The sequence below is a fragment of the Pteronotus mesoamericanus genome, unplaced genomic scaffold (genome assembly GCF_021234165.1).
Source record: "Pteronotus mesoamericanus isolate MK-2021 breed Mesoamerican mustached bat unplaced genomic scaffold, CSHL_Meso_final contig_24, whole genome shotgun sequence".
Taxonomy (NCBI): domain Eukaryota; kingdom Metazoa; phylum Chordata; class Mammalia; order Chiroptera; family Mormoopidae; genus Pteronotus; species Pteronotus mesoamericanus.
In genome coordinates, this window is record NW_026555100.1 from 28,008,903 (window position 1) to 28,024,704 (window position 15,802).

General features: G+C 37.4%; 1 protein-coding gene across 1 annotated transcript in view; it reads left to right on the forward strand.

Annotated features, from left to right (window-relative positions):
* The window catches only part of BTAF1 (B-TFIID TATA-box binding protein associated factor 1), a 102,222-nt gene that overhangs the window by 73,831 nt on the left and 12,589 nt on the right, over window positions 1-15,802 (forward strand). The window contains exons 23-30 of the mRNA XM_054572850.1: window positions 142-251; window positions 1,547-1,748; window positions 6,668-6,816; window positions 11,252-11,404; window positions 11,568-11,689; window positions 11,966-12,133; window positions 14,288-14,365; window positions 14,502-14,631. Coding sequence (XP_054428825.1) covers window positions 142-251; window positions 1,547-1,748; window positions 6,668-6,816; window positions 11,252-11,404; window positions 11,568-11,689; window positions 11,966-12,133; window positions 14,288-14,365; window positions 14,502-14,631 — 1,112 coding nt within the window. The remainder of the gene's footprint in view (window positions 1-141; window positions 252-1,546; window positions 1,749-6,667; window positions 6,817-11,251; window positions 11,405-11,567; window positions 11,690-11,965; window positions 12,134-14,287; window positions 14,366-14,501; window positions 14,632-15,802) is intronic.

Below are 15,802 nucleotides of genomic sequence, written 5' to 3' on the forward strand. Positions count from 1 at the left end.
AGGGCATAGCATTTTCACATTAAAAAAAGCAAAACAGGCTCTCCTCTCGTAGCTGGGAAGGTGCTAAATTTTTTTCTGGGCTCTAAATTTTGAAAACTTATTTATAAGGTGATATACACTTAAATCAATATATTTTAATAGATGGAAAGTCTCTCCTGGAAAAGGGAGATGGCCCTGCCCAAGAATTGGTGAATTCTCTACAAGTTTTTGAAACAGCAGCAGCGTCAATGGATTCTGAGCTTCATCCCCTGGTAATTAACTAATGCAAGTGTAGTTTTTTTTCTCTTAAAATAAGTGGTTTACAGCTTGAAAAATGCAACGTTGATGTCATCCCTGGTAATTGCATTTTATTTTATAGGGTATATCTAGATTCCTTCCTTACTGACAGCATAACTTTTCTGGGATTTGAGGCAGAGTTGAATGCATACATGATAGAAAACCCACTCTGGGATCTTTTAATACAGGGCAGTAGGGACAGGTCTTTGGTGACACAGAAGCCGGTTTTAAACAGGAAAGAAAGCTGCAGCCCTACTCATTCATACCATCTTAGTAATATAGATTTAAGAAAGGAAGGGCACAGATAATAAAACCTCTTCCTAAGATGCATGTAAAGATAGAGGGAAGTTACCTGAAAAAAAATGAAACTAGTCAGTGGCAAAGCTAGAACACTAATTTGTGTTTTTTGACTATTAAAATATTTCTTACAAAAAAAATTGAGACAAAGGGAGGAGGAGTGTAGAAAATTAATTATCTGGCTTCTCCATAGAAAAAGTATCATTTTTTTTCCACATAGCTGCAATAGGAAGCTCTCTGAAATTCATAGAGTTCTAACTCCAATTCTCCATAGCTAATATAAAAGGGAGAATCTAGGAGAGAGTAGAGAAGAATGAATTGTTTCTGTTTATATAGTAATAAAGTATGTTCTTTCACTTGTTAAATTTCACTGATTTATCATTGACAAAGAAGGACAGAATCCATCCACAAAAAACATGGATTCACCTGAATTGTAAGGCTAGTCTGTTGAGCAGGTACCTGGGTCTCATCAACATTAATCTTGGCCTTCAATACAACATACATTTAATAATAGGATATATCATGCCATTATGGCTGTAACACTGTGGTAAGCCAGGAAGTTAAAGTGGAAAATATACCTATCAAACTATGGTACCTAATCAGGATCACTCAATCCAGTGAATAAAAAGTGTGTACTTAAACCTTAGCCAGTGCTACCAGATTTGGAAGGAGCTGGTGATATGTGATACCATTTTCCCAGCCTCAGTAGAAGAATCTTGCCAAGTACCTGTTGATGTGTTCCCTGTTAATTCTGGAACGACTTTTGTGTTCCCTAATATGGAAGAGAGGATATTGAATAGGGAAGTTCTGTACCTTTTCTTTCGAAAAGAGTTAATAATACTTTAGTTTGGATTAAGATTAATTTTTTATTGAGGATGTGTAGAGAGTAATGTTTTGAGGTAATCGGAGATATTATTTTAAACAGTAGATTATCTAATGAGTATTCTGATTGTCTTAAACTTTTTGTTTTTAGTTGGTACAGCATTTGCCTCATCTTTATATGTGCCTTCAGTACCCGAGCACTGCAGTGAGACACATGGCTGCACGTTGTGTGGGGGTCATGAGCAAAATAGCTACCATGGAAACAATGAATATTTTTTTGGAGAAGGTTCTTCCATGGCTGGGAGCAATTGATGACAATATCAAGCAAGAGGGTGCAATTGAAGCACTTGCCTGTATCCTTTTTTTGTTTTGACAGACTATTCATAAATTATACTCATTTCATTTAAGGATGACTAAAATAAAATTGATTTATTCAAATATGCACATAAATAATCTGCCTTGTTCCAAAAAGAAAACTTTTTTACATTTTACTTTGAAGTAATTTTTTATTATATTATAAATACATTAAAATATATTTATTTTATGATGAAAGTTTTTACACAGAAAGTTTAAAGAATTGCTATTTAAGGACATCTTTTTAATAGGCAAAAATAATTTTATGTACTTTATGAACTATCTCTAGTAATTGATTTATTTCATTTATAATTAATCTCTTACTAATATTAATCAGATACACTTTGGCCAGTGTGGCTCAATGGATTGAGCAACGGCCTGCTAACTGGAAGGTCACCAGTTTGATTCCTGGTTGGGGCACATGCCTGGGTTGCAGGCCAGGTCCCCAGTTGTGGGGGTGTGAGAGACAACTGGTCGATGTTTCTCTTGCATAAATAATGTCTTTCTCTTTCTCCCTTCCCCTGTCTCTAAAAAATAAATAAGTAAAATCTTTTTAAAAAATATTAATCAGATACTATATAGCTAGTCCTTATAAGAGGGGGGACCCCCAAAAATCCACAATTTCTTTATAAAAAATTGTGTATGTATTCTTACATGTTTAAACTTTAATCACCTTTAAAGCACTCTCCATTTGATGCAGTACATCTATTGAGACGTTTTTTCAAATGTTCAAAATAGTGTTTGAACTTGTTGATTTTGATGCCTTTTAGTCCTTCTGTTGTTTTTTGTTTCACCTCTTCCACATTGGGAAAACATTTTCCTTTCAGGGGTTTTTTTAATCTGGGGAAACAAAAATAAAGTTGCTTGGGGCAAGATCAGGTGAATAGGGAAGGTGAGGCATGGGGGTCATGCCGTTTTTTTGCTCAAAAACCACTCAATAACTCAGTGCAGTGTGGGCAGGTATGCTCATAAATTACCCAAAATGAAATGGGGGACTGTGTTGAAAGAATCTTCAAAAACAATTCACTGAAGCCAAAATGTAGCCTCTCACAACAATGCCAGCTGGCACACTGATACAGATGGGTTCCTAGAACAATCTCCTAGCAGGGTAAACCTATACAACAAGGGCCCTACCCTCCAGAAGACAATTAGGGTTTCTTTTGATTCCCCTTTGCATTAAAAAACATTGTTTCCAGAGTTGGTTCCTTACTTGCATATGACTACATGTACTAAATTGCTAGAAATATACAGGCAAACTATTTGCTAAAATGGTATGGCATCCACTGACAATCTTTAACTTGAGATTGTCATATCTCAAACATATTCCTTTTTTTTAATATATTTATTGATTATGCTGTTACAGTTGTCCAGATTTTCCTGCTTTGTCCCTCTCAACCAGCAACCACCACTTCCTCAAGCAAACCCTACACCATTATTCATGTCAGTGGGTCATGCATATAAGTTCTTCGGCTACTCTCTTTCCTATACTGTACTTCACATCTCCATGACTATTCTGTAACTACCTATTTGTACTTCCCAATAGCCCAACCCCTTGTCAGAACCCCTCCCCTCTGGCAACCATCAAAATGTTCTGCGCATCTATGTTTCTGTTTCTGTTCTGCTTGTTTGGTTTATATTTTAGATTCGATCAGTAATAGGCATGTATTTATTGTCATTATATTGCTCATAGTTTTGATCTTTTTCTTAAATTTAAGTCCCTTTAACATTTCATTTAATAGTGGTTTGGTGATGATAAATTCCTTTAACTTTTTTTCTTCTGGGAAGCTCTTTATCTGCCCTTCAATTCGAAGTGATAACTTTGATGGGTAGAGTAATCTTGGTTGCAGGTCCTTGGTTTTCATGACTTTGAATATTTCTTGCCAATCCCTTCTTGCCTGCAAACTTTCTTTTGAGAAATCAGCTGACAGTCTTATGGGAACTCTCTGTAGGAAACTACTTTTTCTCTTGCTGCTTTTAAGATTCTTTACTCTTTTTTTTTTTTCTTTTAAGATTTTATTTATTTTCAGAGAGAAGGGAAGGGAGGGAGAGAAAAAAGGAGAAAAACATCAGTGTGCAGTTGACTCTCACATGCCCCCAGCTGGGGACCCGACCTGCAACCTGGGCATGTGCCCTGACTGGGAATTGAACTGGCAACCCTTTGGTTCACAGGCTGGCACTCAGTCCACTGAGCCACACCAGCCCAAGGCAAGAGTCTCTCTTTATCTTTAACCTGGCATTTTAATTATGATATGTCTTGGTGTGGGCCTCTTTGCATCCATCTTGTTTGGAACTCTGTTCTTCCTGGACTTGATTGTCTTATCTCCTTCACCAAATTAGGTAAATTTTCCTTCATTATTTTTTCAAACAGTTTTCCAGTTTTTTGCTCTTCTCCTTCTAGCACCCCTAGGGTGCACATGTTAGAATGCTTGAAGTTGTCCTAGGGGCTCCTTATACTATCCTCATTTTTTTTGTATTTTTTTCTTCTTGCTGTTCTGATTGGTTGTTTTTTTCTTCCTTATGTTCCAAATCATTGATTGTTTTATCTACTCTACTGTTGTTTTCCTCTAAATAGTTCTTTATTTCAATTAGTATATTCTTCATTTCTGACTGGATCTTTTTTATACTGTTTATGTCCTAAGTTCCTTGAGCATCCTTATGATCAGTGTTTTGAACTCTGCATCTGAGAGATTGTTTAATCTCCTTTTTGTTTAGTTCTTTTCCTGGAGTTTTGATCTGTTCTTTCATTTGGGCCATGTTTCTTTGTCTTCTCATTTTGTTAGCCTCCCTGTGTTTGTTTCTATATATTAGGTAGAGCTGCTGTGACTCCCTGTCTTGGTAGCATTGCCTAATGCAGTAGGTGTCCTGTAGGGTCAAGTGGCACACCCTTTCCTGTCACCCAAGCTGGGTACTCACGGTGAGCCCTCCGTGTGGTCTGAGTATACCCTCCTCTTGTAGTTGAGCCTTAATTGCTATTGGCAGGTCGATGGAAGGGATTTGCCTGGGCTAGTCAGCTGCGAGAACTGGCTAACACCACTGACCACCAACCTCCATCCTCTGTGGAGGATCAGCTGTGCAGGGCAGAGCAAAGCAGGACTTACTTCAACAGGGCTCTGGTGCCCACTCAGTCTGCCCCTTGAGTGTGTTGTTTGTGGAGGTGTTTGGATGGTGGTGCTCTGATGTGGTCTGTAGCTGTCCACTGGGTATACAGGCTATCAACTTTTCCGGGAGGTGTGGGCCAAGGTCAGCCACTGCCTGTGTTCTTTCTAGGGCCACTTGGCATAAACTATAAAGTGACGTGCAAATGGCTGCTGCTTGTGCTAGGCCTGGAGATGCCCAAGCATGGCCAGGCTGTGAACCAAGGCCAGTTGCTTCTAGTGCCAGGCCTCAGGCCACTTAGCAAGAGATACAGGGGCTACTGAGGCCGGCTGCTGCTTGTTTGAGGATCTAGGAAGATCTGAAGCATGAACCAAGACATGTGTGGAAAAGCCATTGTTAACAGCTTAGGTGGGCCTGTAAGTGGGGTGCGGCAGAGTCTCAGGGAATCACCTGGGTGGGGCAAACAGTATGAGCCAGGCTGATGAATTCTCAGATACAGTGTTTGCTGCTCTATGGTTCTGTAGGTGGAGGGCTCAGAAAAGGAACAGTGGCCTCTGTCAACAGTTCTATTTGGAAGAAAGCTGTCTCCCAGCTCTTGCCTCCTAGTACTTCAGTTCTTCCCTATATGCCTTCCAAACTGTTGCTCCAGTGCTGGAGCTCAGAGGAAGTGAGTCTAATTAAGTCTGTGTGATCCACTTAAGAGGAACTGCTTGGGAATCCAGAAGTTTCTTCCACTGACTCAATCTCCACTGGTTTTCACAGCCAGAGTTATGGGGACTTATCTTCCTGGTTCTGGAATGCTGGGTAGGGAGGGCCTGGTATGGGGCTGGGACCTCTAACTCCTGAGATAATCCTCCCGATTTTTTCCCACCACACATGGGTGTGGGACCAGCCTCTTCCATCTCTCTGCCTCTCTGTCCTCCTACCTCTCTGGATGGGTGTGGTTTCCTCTTTAATTCCTTAGTTGTAGGACTTCCATTCAGCTTAATTTCTGGTGGTTGTGAGTAATGGTTGTTCCATAGTTTAGTTGTAATTTTGATGTGGTTGTGTGAGTATGTGAGGCATGTTAACAAGGCTTCCATCATGGAGAATCTCTGTGAAAGATATTTCTAAGAGCAAGAAACATGGATGGAAATCAGGAAAAAATCAGGTTCAGAAATGCTGAAGATTATAGGAGAACTGAACTTACTTGGCCTATGTCCAGTTTATGATGGTCATGATTTTGGTGCGAATTTGGAATTAACCTTGGAGTGTTGTACTCCCTGCTTGTAATTTAACTCATTTTATTTTCACATTGGTAGTCTAGAAACTTACAGGAATGGAATAAATCTTATTAGTAAAACTTTTTCTAACTTGCCTCAGATGAAAACGTAATTTTCTTTTTTTAAAAAATATTCTATTTATTATTTTTAGACAGAAGGGAAAGCAGGGAGAAAGGGAGAGAAACATCGATGTGCAAAAGATACAGTAATCAGTTGCCTCTTGCATGCCCCCAAATGGGGACCTGTCCTGTAACCCACACATGTCCCCCAACTGGGAATTGACCCAGTGACCTTTCGGTTTGCAGGCCAACACTCAATCCACTGAGCCATACCAGCTAGGGCTTTTATGTTCTTAATCATGGGAAAACTATATGATGTTTACAAAGGAGCAGCAGTGTTTAAATGCTGTTATAAATGAATCAGACATTGAAGGGCAGTCTAGTTCCTCAAAACAGATGGGAAAATGAGGAACTGTTTTAGCATATATAATCTTGGTGTATCAATCTGTGAAAACATCTACCTCAGAACCACTTGGAAATTTTCCTTAATAACTTACTCAGGTGTAATGGAACAACTGGATGTTGGTATTGTTCCATATATTGTCCTTTTAGTTGTGCCTGTGTTGGGAAGAATGAGCGATCAGACAGACAGTGTAAGATTCATGGCTACGCAGTGCTTTGCAACATTAATTAGACTCATGCCACTTGAGGTAAGTGGAAGATACTTGGTTTTTGGACTTAATATTTTTCATAACTTCACAGTAATTGTAATTCTTTTTAAAGAATGTCAGGTTTTTAAAAATAATGTTGAATATGTTTGTTACAAGCATTAAGATATTTACATTTTAATGGGTAATTTTTTAAAAACAGGGTTTTAAGTAAAACTATGGTTCCTAAAAGAATAATTCATTGATACTATTCTAGAAATAGAATTGTTTCTAACATCCATGTAAGGATTCTGTGCTGAAGTTTACATGAAAGGTAAATTTGAGAGATGGCAATTGAAAATGTAAAGCAGTTGAAGTATGGAGAAAGCAGACTAGAAGGGCTAAAGTTGGAGAATTTTGGAATATATTCATGAAGCAGAAATAACATTTATGGCCAATACAAGGATATTGTGGCTTAAAGCAAGGGAAGACCCAGAACCCCGCCACCAAGCCTCTTAAAATATTTTGGTGGGATTTTTGTAATTCAGGAAATAAGTAGATATGTAGTTCATGTTATACTATGTGAGGTCTGTCCAGTAAAAGTCAAACCATTGTTAACATAATGAGAACGGTTTGCGCTACATCAGTGTAACTTGGCTGCCAAGGACAGTGGTCTGGAATGTGCATGCGTAAACAATGACAGTTTCACCGTACTTGTCAGTGGGGACAGTAGACACCATTGAGTGAGCATGTGTACTGTGTGGCCATAGCATGTGTACTGTGTGGTAAAGCAGGGTGAGTTATCACTGGGAAGGGACATAGGGGATCTTTCAGGATGATGGCAGAGCTATTTTTCTTGATCGGATAATGGTTATAGATGTGTTTGTTTTATAATTTATTAAACTGTATGCTTATTTATATATTTCTCTACATAGATATTTTCACAATAAAAATGTTAAACAGCTTGCCAAAAAAAACCAAAAAACAAAAAAAACTAGACTATTGTATCAAAGGACCCAAGTGACATATCCAGAATTGTTTTCATCCTCTGCTTCCTAGGTCTTATTTATATCATTCAACTCTTGAGCTTTCCATCATTTTATCTGTAAACTAAATGGGTTTTATTTAGTCACCTTATCCCTTTTTAGTTTTGGAATCAATGAGTGATGGGAAACAATCATGCATTCTTTGAGCAAAGGAGATTATAAAAGCAATGTTAGTGCTTGATAACATTGGCAGAGAAAAGAGATTTCGACGTTAGAGATATAGTAAGGTTCCCTTTGATGTGAAAATTATAAAAATGTGATGCGTATTTTGCTTCCAGCCATGATGGAAAAACAGGGACCATATTTATCCTTCTACTTGAACCAGAAAACTAGACAAGGTGAATGAAACAATGATGTTCAGATGTTGAACAACAGGCAGCACAGAATAGTGATTCATAGAGAAGGGAAACAAATGAACTGCCCTAGTTTACTGCCTAGAGTGTTTCCAGGCCATCAAACAGGAAAGTGAAACCTAAACAGCCTAGTAGTCTTGCCAAGTTGAAGAGTCAGAATATAGAGTGCAGGGAGGACAAGATGGCAATACTTTGCAAGGCAAAGCACCCAACAGGAAGTAGTGCAGAGAGGAAGCTCCAGAGGTCCCCAAAAGGGCTGAGCATTTATCCAGGCATATGTATGAGAATATGTTTGAGACTGGGAGAAATACAGAAAGGACTAGGTGGAACAATTTCCAGAGCTTGTATGGGACCAGAATAGTTTGTGCGCCCACCAAACTGAGTCAAAAGACCTACCATACAGAGCATCAAATACAGTTGTTAGAAGTCTGTTGCCTGAGTAGTGGGGCCAAATTAGGCCTTGACAAAGGCTTCATTTGAACTCAGCTAAAGCCTTAGAAGGATCAAGTTAATTTCAAATAACTAAACTACATTCCACGAAAAAAGGAAAAGCAAAAATATTGAAACCAAAAAAGTCCAGCACCTAACAGTGTAAAACTTAAGATGTTTAACATCCCTGAAAAAATTATTAGGTATGTAAATATTTCCAATAATGACGAAAAAAGTCAGTTAATAGAAACAGATTCTGAAATGGCCCACATAATAGAATTAGTAGACAAGGACTTTAAAATACATAAAATATACTCCATATGTTCAAGAAGGTAGCATGAGTGTAATGAGCAAAATGGGAAATATGAAAACAACCTAAATTGAACTTCTATAAATAAAAAATATAATTACAAATACTTCTGTGCCACATAACATTTTTGGTTAACAACAGACCACATATTTTATGGTGGTCCCATAAGATTATAATGGAGCCAAATTTCCTGAAAGGAATGGAAGCGTATGTGGTTCAGGAGAATTTTTTTTTTTCTCTTATGGGAGCAGTATCTGCAGGGCTTGGTGATAGATTCCCTCTCACTCACAGCACCTCTAAAGTGTACAGACTACATCCCAGTCAGTGAGCCACTTATTTCAGCACGGAGGAGCCTGTCCCCTCAGCACTACATACTCATTCAGAGGGCACTTGAGCCCTCCCAGATCTGGCTTGATGGTCTTCAGAGTACACTGCAGTCAATTTTTGTTCTTAAGATCCTGTACAGGGGCACAAGGCCACAGTAGCTCCCTTAGCAAATAGTAAGTGCCACTGCCATTTTAGTAAAACCTTTTCGTGATAGTGTGGAGCCAACCTGTCCCTGTACTTTTGGAAGTATTTTCAGGTTATAATAATGTTAACCATAGATAATTTCTATTTCTTCCATCAGTTCAATAATCTTTTTTGATTAAGATTTCAAAAGAGTTCATAATCTTTTTGGTGTATGGGACAATGCTCCAACTACATGAGCCACTAGGCCAAGGCTACACTTTCAAAAATTGAAGACCCCAAAGAGCTTTTGTGTATCATATTTTCTGTAATAAAAGGTAAAACTGATAAATGTGAAAGTATTTATTTAATAAACCATTAGATGTTATCATATGTAACATTTTAATGAAAAATAAGTATTTTCTAAAACAAAAATAAGTTAGTAGAAAAATCACAGTGTTTGACATTTTTGCAAATTTCTTTTATTCCTGAACTAGTGTAAATAGCTACATTCTTGTATTTCCTTGGGCATTTATTTAGTCTGTTGCCGTATGTTCTGGACATTGAGGTATACAAAGAAAGCCCCATAGAGATAGGTAGTTGGAAAAGTGAACAGCATTTTGACCGCCTTTTCAAAATAAGTATTGATATTCTTTTATCTGATAGCATACCAAAACTCAAAAAGAGAAAGCTTGTTAAATTTATTTGCAGTGTAGAATCTACATACTATCAATGAACGTGTAATTTCTCTCACTTTAAAATTAATCGGTTAATATTACACTTTTGAGTAGATTTTTTCCCCGTACATGTTTTGTAGCATTGTGCATTGGTCATTTGGAAAGTATTGATTCCCTGTTTTGTAAAGTTTTTAAAGGTTGGTATATTTTCACCATACTGTAGCAAAACATCAAATTAATAACTTCAACAGAAAATTCCTTTTAAGTATTGGGAAGCTGTCAAGTTCACAGTGTTTAGTTGTTTTCTTGACAGCTTGAATTTTGTAATTGGCAACAAGTTATGTCAGTGGTTCTCCTTGAATTGACAAATTTATATTTGAGAAAATGTCTGCCAGATACCCGACTCAGAATAACAGTAGTTTATCAGTCCAGTCAGATAAAATGTTCTATGAAAAATGTCTAGGTCAGCTCACAATGTAAGCAAACTCACAAGAACTCTTCCTCAACTTAAAAAGTAGAAGTGTTTTATTTGTACTTCACGTCTTATTGTATAGAATGTTTAAAAGATGTGCATTCAGGGTTGAGGTTTAATTAAATTAATTTTACTACTTCAAGAACATTCCTAAATGAAACCAGCTGTTTTAAAAATGCTGGTGCATGACTGTGAGGAGTACAGTGACTAGTGGTATTTGTTGCCATTGCCCTGATTCTTTCTGATGCTCAAGGAGTTTTGCCCATTATTACTTTCGTATCATCAGTGCAAATGTCAACACAGTGAAAAAAGTAAACAATATCTTTTATTATGAAATAGTTTTGACCTCATGACCCTTTGAAAAGGTCTTGGGGATCCTGAGGGGTCTGCAGCCCACATTTTGAGAACCAGTATCCTGGGACATCATAACACTAAAATTAAGACGCTCCAGTGACAGCATTTCACTAAAAATAATCTATACAACTTTGTTTGCCTGTTTATCAAGTAATGCATGGTACGGGAAAAATTAAGTTGTACATGTGTTCTTTAGAATAACTCAGATGTGTTTGTTTAGTAGTCTCATTGCAACATTTTGATACCTGCCAAGTTCATTGAACTCTGTCGTCCAATCTTTAAAATTATACAAATTTGAATTAGTTTTTTCTCTGCATTTACATTTTGATAAGACTTAAAATTATTGCATAAGCTACAGATGAAAAAATTATGAGTAAACAGTTTTAATACACTTTATAAAATCATTTTAGGCAGGCATTCCAGACCCTCCAAATATGTCAGAAGAATTAATCCAACTGAAAGCCAAGGAGCGACACTTTTTGGAGCAATTGTTAGATGGGAAGAAATTAGAAAATTACAAAATTCCAGTACCAATCAATGCTGAACTCAGAAAATATCAGCAGGTAAAGTTTATACTTACCTAGTAAATATAAATAGTGACTATTCCTTTCAAATGTACCTAACAGAGTGTTTTAAATTCATTTACTAAAATCTTGTGATTATTATCTTATACCCATTTATTTCTCTCATGCCTGTAAAAATAATTTTTCTCTTTCAACATTTCAGGATGGTGTGAACTGGTTAGCATTTCTTAATAAGTATAAACTTCATGGAATTCTATGTGATGACATGGGTTTAGGAAAAACTTTACAGTCCATCTGCATTTTAGCAGGAGATCACTGTCACAGGTAATTTTAAATGTTATATTAAAAGAAGGCTCCCAGCCCTGGCTGGTGCGGCTCAGTGGATTGAGCACCATCCTGCAAACCCAAAGGTCACCGGTTCAATTCCCAGTTAGGCATGTGCCTGAATTGAAGCTAGGCCCCCATTTGGCAACATGAGGCAACAGATCAATGTATCCCTGACACATTGATGTTTCTCTCCTCACTTATTCTCTCCCTTGCCCTCTCTCTAAAGGTAAATAAATAAAATGGGGTTTTTGTTTTGTTTTGTTTGTTTTAAAGGGCACAGGAATATGCAAGGTCAAAATTGGCAGAATGTATGCCACTTCCTTCCTTGGTGGTTTGTCCACCAACATTAACAGGTCACTGGGTGGATGAAGTAGGTAAATTTTGCTCCAGAGAATATCTCAATCCATTGCACTATACCGGACCTCCTACTGAAAGAATAAGGTAAGAATTGTATAACCAAAAAATCTGAAATCTTTTGCTCTAAGTAGTTTGGAAGAATGAAATTTATTGAGGGTGAATTTAGTTAGCTTTTTTGTTGTCAAACACAGAAACTTATTTAAGAAAGGTGAGTGCACATATATTTTAAAGATAATATATAAGTCTCACGCATGAAAATTTAAGGACTTTACCCAAAACACTAATTCAAAAGAACACACACACACCCCCACACCCCCCACACCACAGCCCCCCATTTTCATTGTTACTTACAATAGCCAAGATATGGAAACAACCCAAGTGCCTATCAATAGACAGTAGATAAAAAAGTGGAATACTAGCCATAAAAAAGAATGAAATCTTACCATTTGTGACAGCATGGATGACTCTAGGTGGTAGTATACGAAGTGAAATCAGTCACTCAGAGAAAGACAAATACCATATTTTTTTCACTTATCTAGAATTTAAAGAACAAAATAAACAAAACTAAAACAGATTCATAGACACAGGGAACAGACTGGTTCCCAGAGGGGAGGGAGTTGCGGGACTGAGTGAAAAGGTGAAGGGATGTCACAGGGATGTAAAGTACAGAATAATGAATATAATCAATAATATTGTAATAACTGTATGTGGTGCCAGATGGGTACTGGAAATACTGGGGGAGAACACTTTGTATATATTGTCTAACCACTATGCTGTATACCTGAAACTAATAAAAAATAATATGGAATGTAAACTGTGACTGAAAAATAAAATTTAAAGTTCCTTTTAAAAATAATTCAAGGACTTCAGCTATTGTTAACAATCAGTTGGGCTAAGTATTGGAGCTAGGAAACTTCTGGAACCAGATCCATTCTCTATGCCCTTGTTAGGAGCCTTGTGATCATAGCATCTCGTAGGTGTCATGATCTGTTCACTTTCCCTAAGAGTTCCCTCTTCTCAAAAGTGCTTTTGGTCCACAGTGCCCCCGTATCAGGGCAGCTACTATGGTAGCAACCCTAGAGTTCTATTTGCTTTATCCTCTCTGTATTCACTGGGACATCTCTTCTTTTCCTAAGTATAAATTTTGAAGAGGGAATCTTGTTGATTTCAGTTCATCTTTCAAAGCTTGCATTAGTCAGAGATTGCTGATTAGTCCTTAGATTTGCTGCCTTTCTGTATTGATAGTAGCTAGCATGTATTGAGCACTTACTGGCTAGGCATTGTTTTAAGCAGTTTTGTATTGTGTATTCTCACAATCACCTTATGAGGTGTAAGTACAATTGTTGTTCCCATTTTGCAGATGAGCAGTCTAGGACATGGGGCCCAGGTCTGAGGTCATTCAGCTCATTAAATGAGCAGGGTGAGATTTGAACAGGCAGTTCAACAGCTTGCACTCTTAAATTTACTGTAATTACTGTTAGTTAGAATTCATTTATTTATATGTGATAGAAACTCAAATCAGACTAGCTCAAGCAAGTAGAAAATTCACTAATTCACTAAGTTGAGAATTTCAGAAGTGAGTTCTTGTTTCAGGCACATCTAGATTACTCTCGTTTGCCCTTTCTCCTCATATATAACTTGTCGTATTTGGTCTGTGTGGGATGTTAGTCTCCATTTGGTGGATAAGATGATCATGAGCAGTCTTAGGCCCACATTCTCAAGCTGGAAACTACAGTAACCAGATCTTCTCTCTCCAGTCATGAATATATTGATATTGGAGATGACTGACTGGTCTTGTTTCGGTCATGCCCACAAACCAGCCCTTTGTGGTCAGGGAATAAAATACTGTGAATGGCTTGACCTGATTCAAATGCTTCATCTCTGGAGGATATCGGGACATGTGATTGATAGCTCCTCCTCAACCCCCAACACAAGATTGAGTAGTGAGGGAACACTGCTTCCAAGGAAGAGTTGTTGGCAAGGAAAATTAAAATGTTCACCACATTTTGAGTCAGGTATCCGTCTCTTTTCTAATCAGACTAAGTTAGGGCAGTAAGGCCCACTTAGAAGAAGAATGACCTTCAAACAAACAAAGAGTGGCCTTCAAGTAGCAGGGTTGTAACTGTAAATGGAAAGGAATGTTAGTTTTAGTAGGCAGATGGAAAACATCTCATATGATGGTAGCTGTAGTTTCCCTCTGATTCCCCGTTTCCTAATCTTATTTATTTTTAAATACAGGTTACAGCATCAAGTAAAAAGGCATAATCTGATAGTGGCTTCTTATGATGTTGTGAGGAATGACATAGATTTCTTTAGGTAAGAATTAAATTTTTTATTTAGAGAAACTTAGTATCACATTTGGAGAAACTGTATTTTCCTGCCTCAAAGACTCTTCATATAGTTCCTCACATATAGTAAAAGACGCTAAAAGTTTTTATTTATTCTCCCTTAGAAATATTAAATTTAACTACTGTATTCTTGATGAAGGCCATGTCATCAAAAATGGAAAAACAAAATTGTCAAAAGCAGTAAAACAACTAACTGCTAATTACAGGATTATTCTTTCTGGAACACCAATACAGGTAATTATTTACTTTTTTTTTTTTTTAACTATGTGCCATATGAAGAGAAGGCTTGACATTGACAGTAAATTAAATAAGAGGGTTTCTTTTTTTTGTTTAATAGGAATGATAATTTCTAGTAATTATCTTGCTTTTATAATGATTCATTTGGTATGTAGCAGTATCTGAGCAAACTAGGTTTTTAAAGTCATTTAAAATGTAATTTTAGGCTATGTAAATACAAGTCTTATGTGTAAAGTCTGGGAGACATCAGTCAGACTCTGTTCCAGACTTGCCATTCTCCTTGTGTAGTAATTCAGCACAACGTGATTTAACACTGAAAAGCTAGTGCTGATTCAGAGGTGAATCTTCACATAGTAAGGAGTGCAAATACTTGAGGTTAGGGAGCAGTTGAAGGAAGGAGATTGTCGAAGTTTATATTGAAAAAGGAAGAAGATGGTTGAGTATGTAAAAGTGTTATTTTCCAGAAGAATTGGTTGCAAATGTTCACACCTAGCTTGGATAGTCCACTCTGATCGGAAGATACCCTTCATCACTCCCCAATTAGTGGGAGGATAAACACCAAGTCTGACCTTTAAGTCTGTCTGACTCTGAAATTTTTTATTTATTTGTTACTTTTCTTTAAAATTATTTTTTGTGATGGACTGATTATTGTGTTAGGGTTTTGTCCATTAAGTGAACACCACAGATTTTAATAACCACAAGAGATCACTTAATCACAAGAAGTTTTTACAAGTAAGAAAAGGTACCTTTAATGGGGGGGCGGGGAAAGATTCTTTAGGCTTGAATTATCAAGATTTATTTTGTTTCCATTTAAAATTACATGGAAATTTCACAGTATTTTTAAACAGTTTATTGCGTTGGCAATAAAAGAGGGTTTTTTTTTCTGTTTGTTTTGGTTTTGGTTTGTTTGCTTAAAGGCAATCTTCTTTTCCCTCATACCCACATGAACAGTTCAAGTCTGAAGCTCTAAGGTGGGTTTCTGCACCGAAGAGCCATGGTAGCCCTGAGTTGGGGGTCAAACTTAAGTGAGATTTGAAGGGTGTCCACCATATGGGAGGGCAGTACAGCACGGTGAGCTAGAGCATGAACAGGGTGAGGAGGACATCTGGAAGGGTTAAAGCAGCGGTCCCCAACCTTTTTGGCACCAGGGACCAGTTTCATGTCAGAC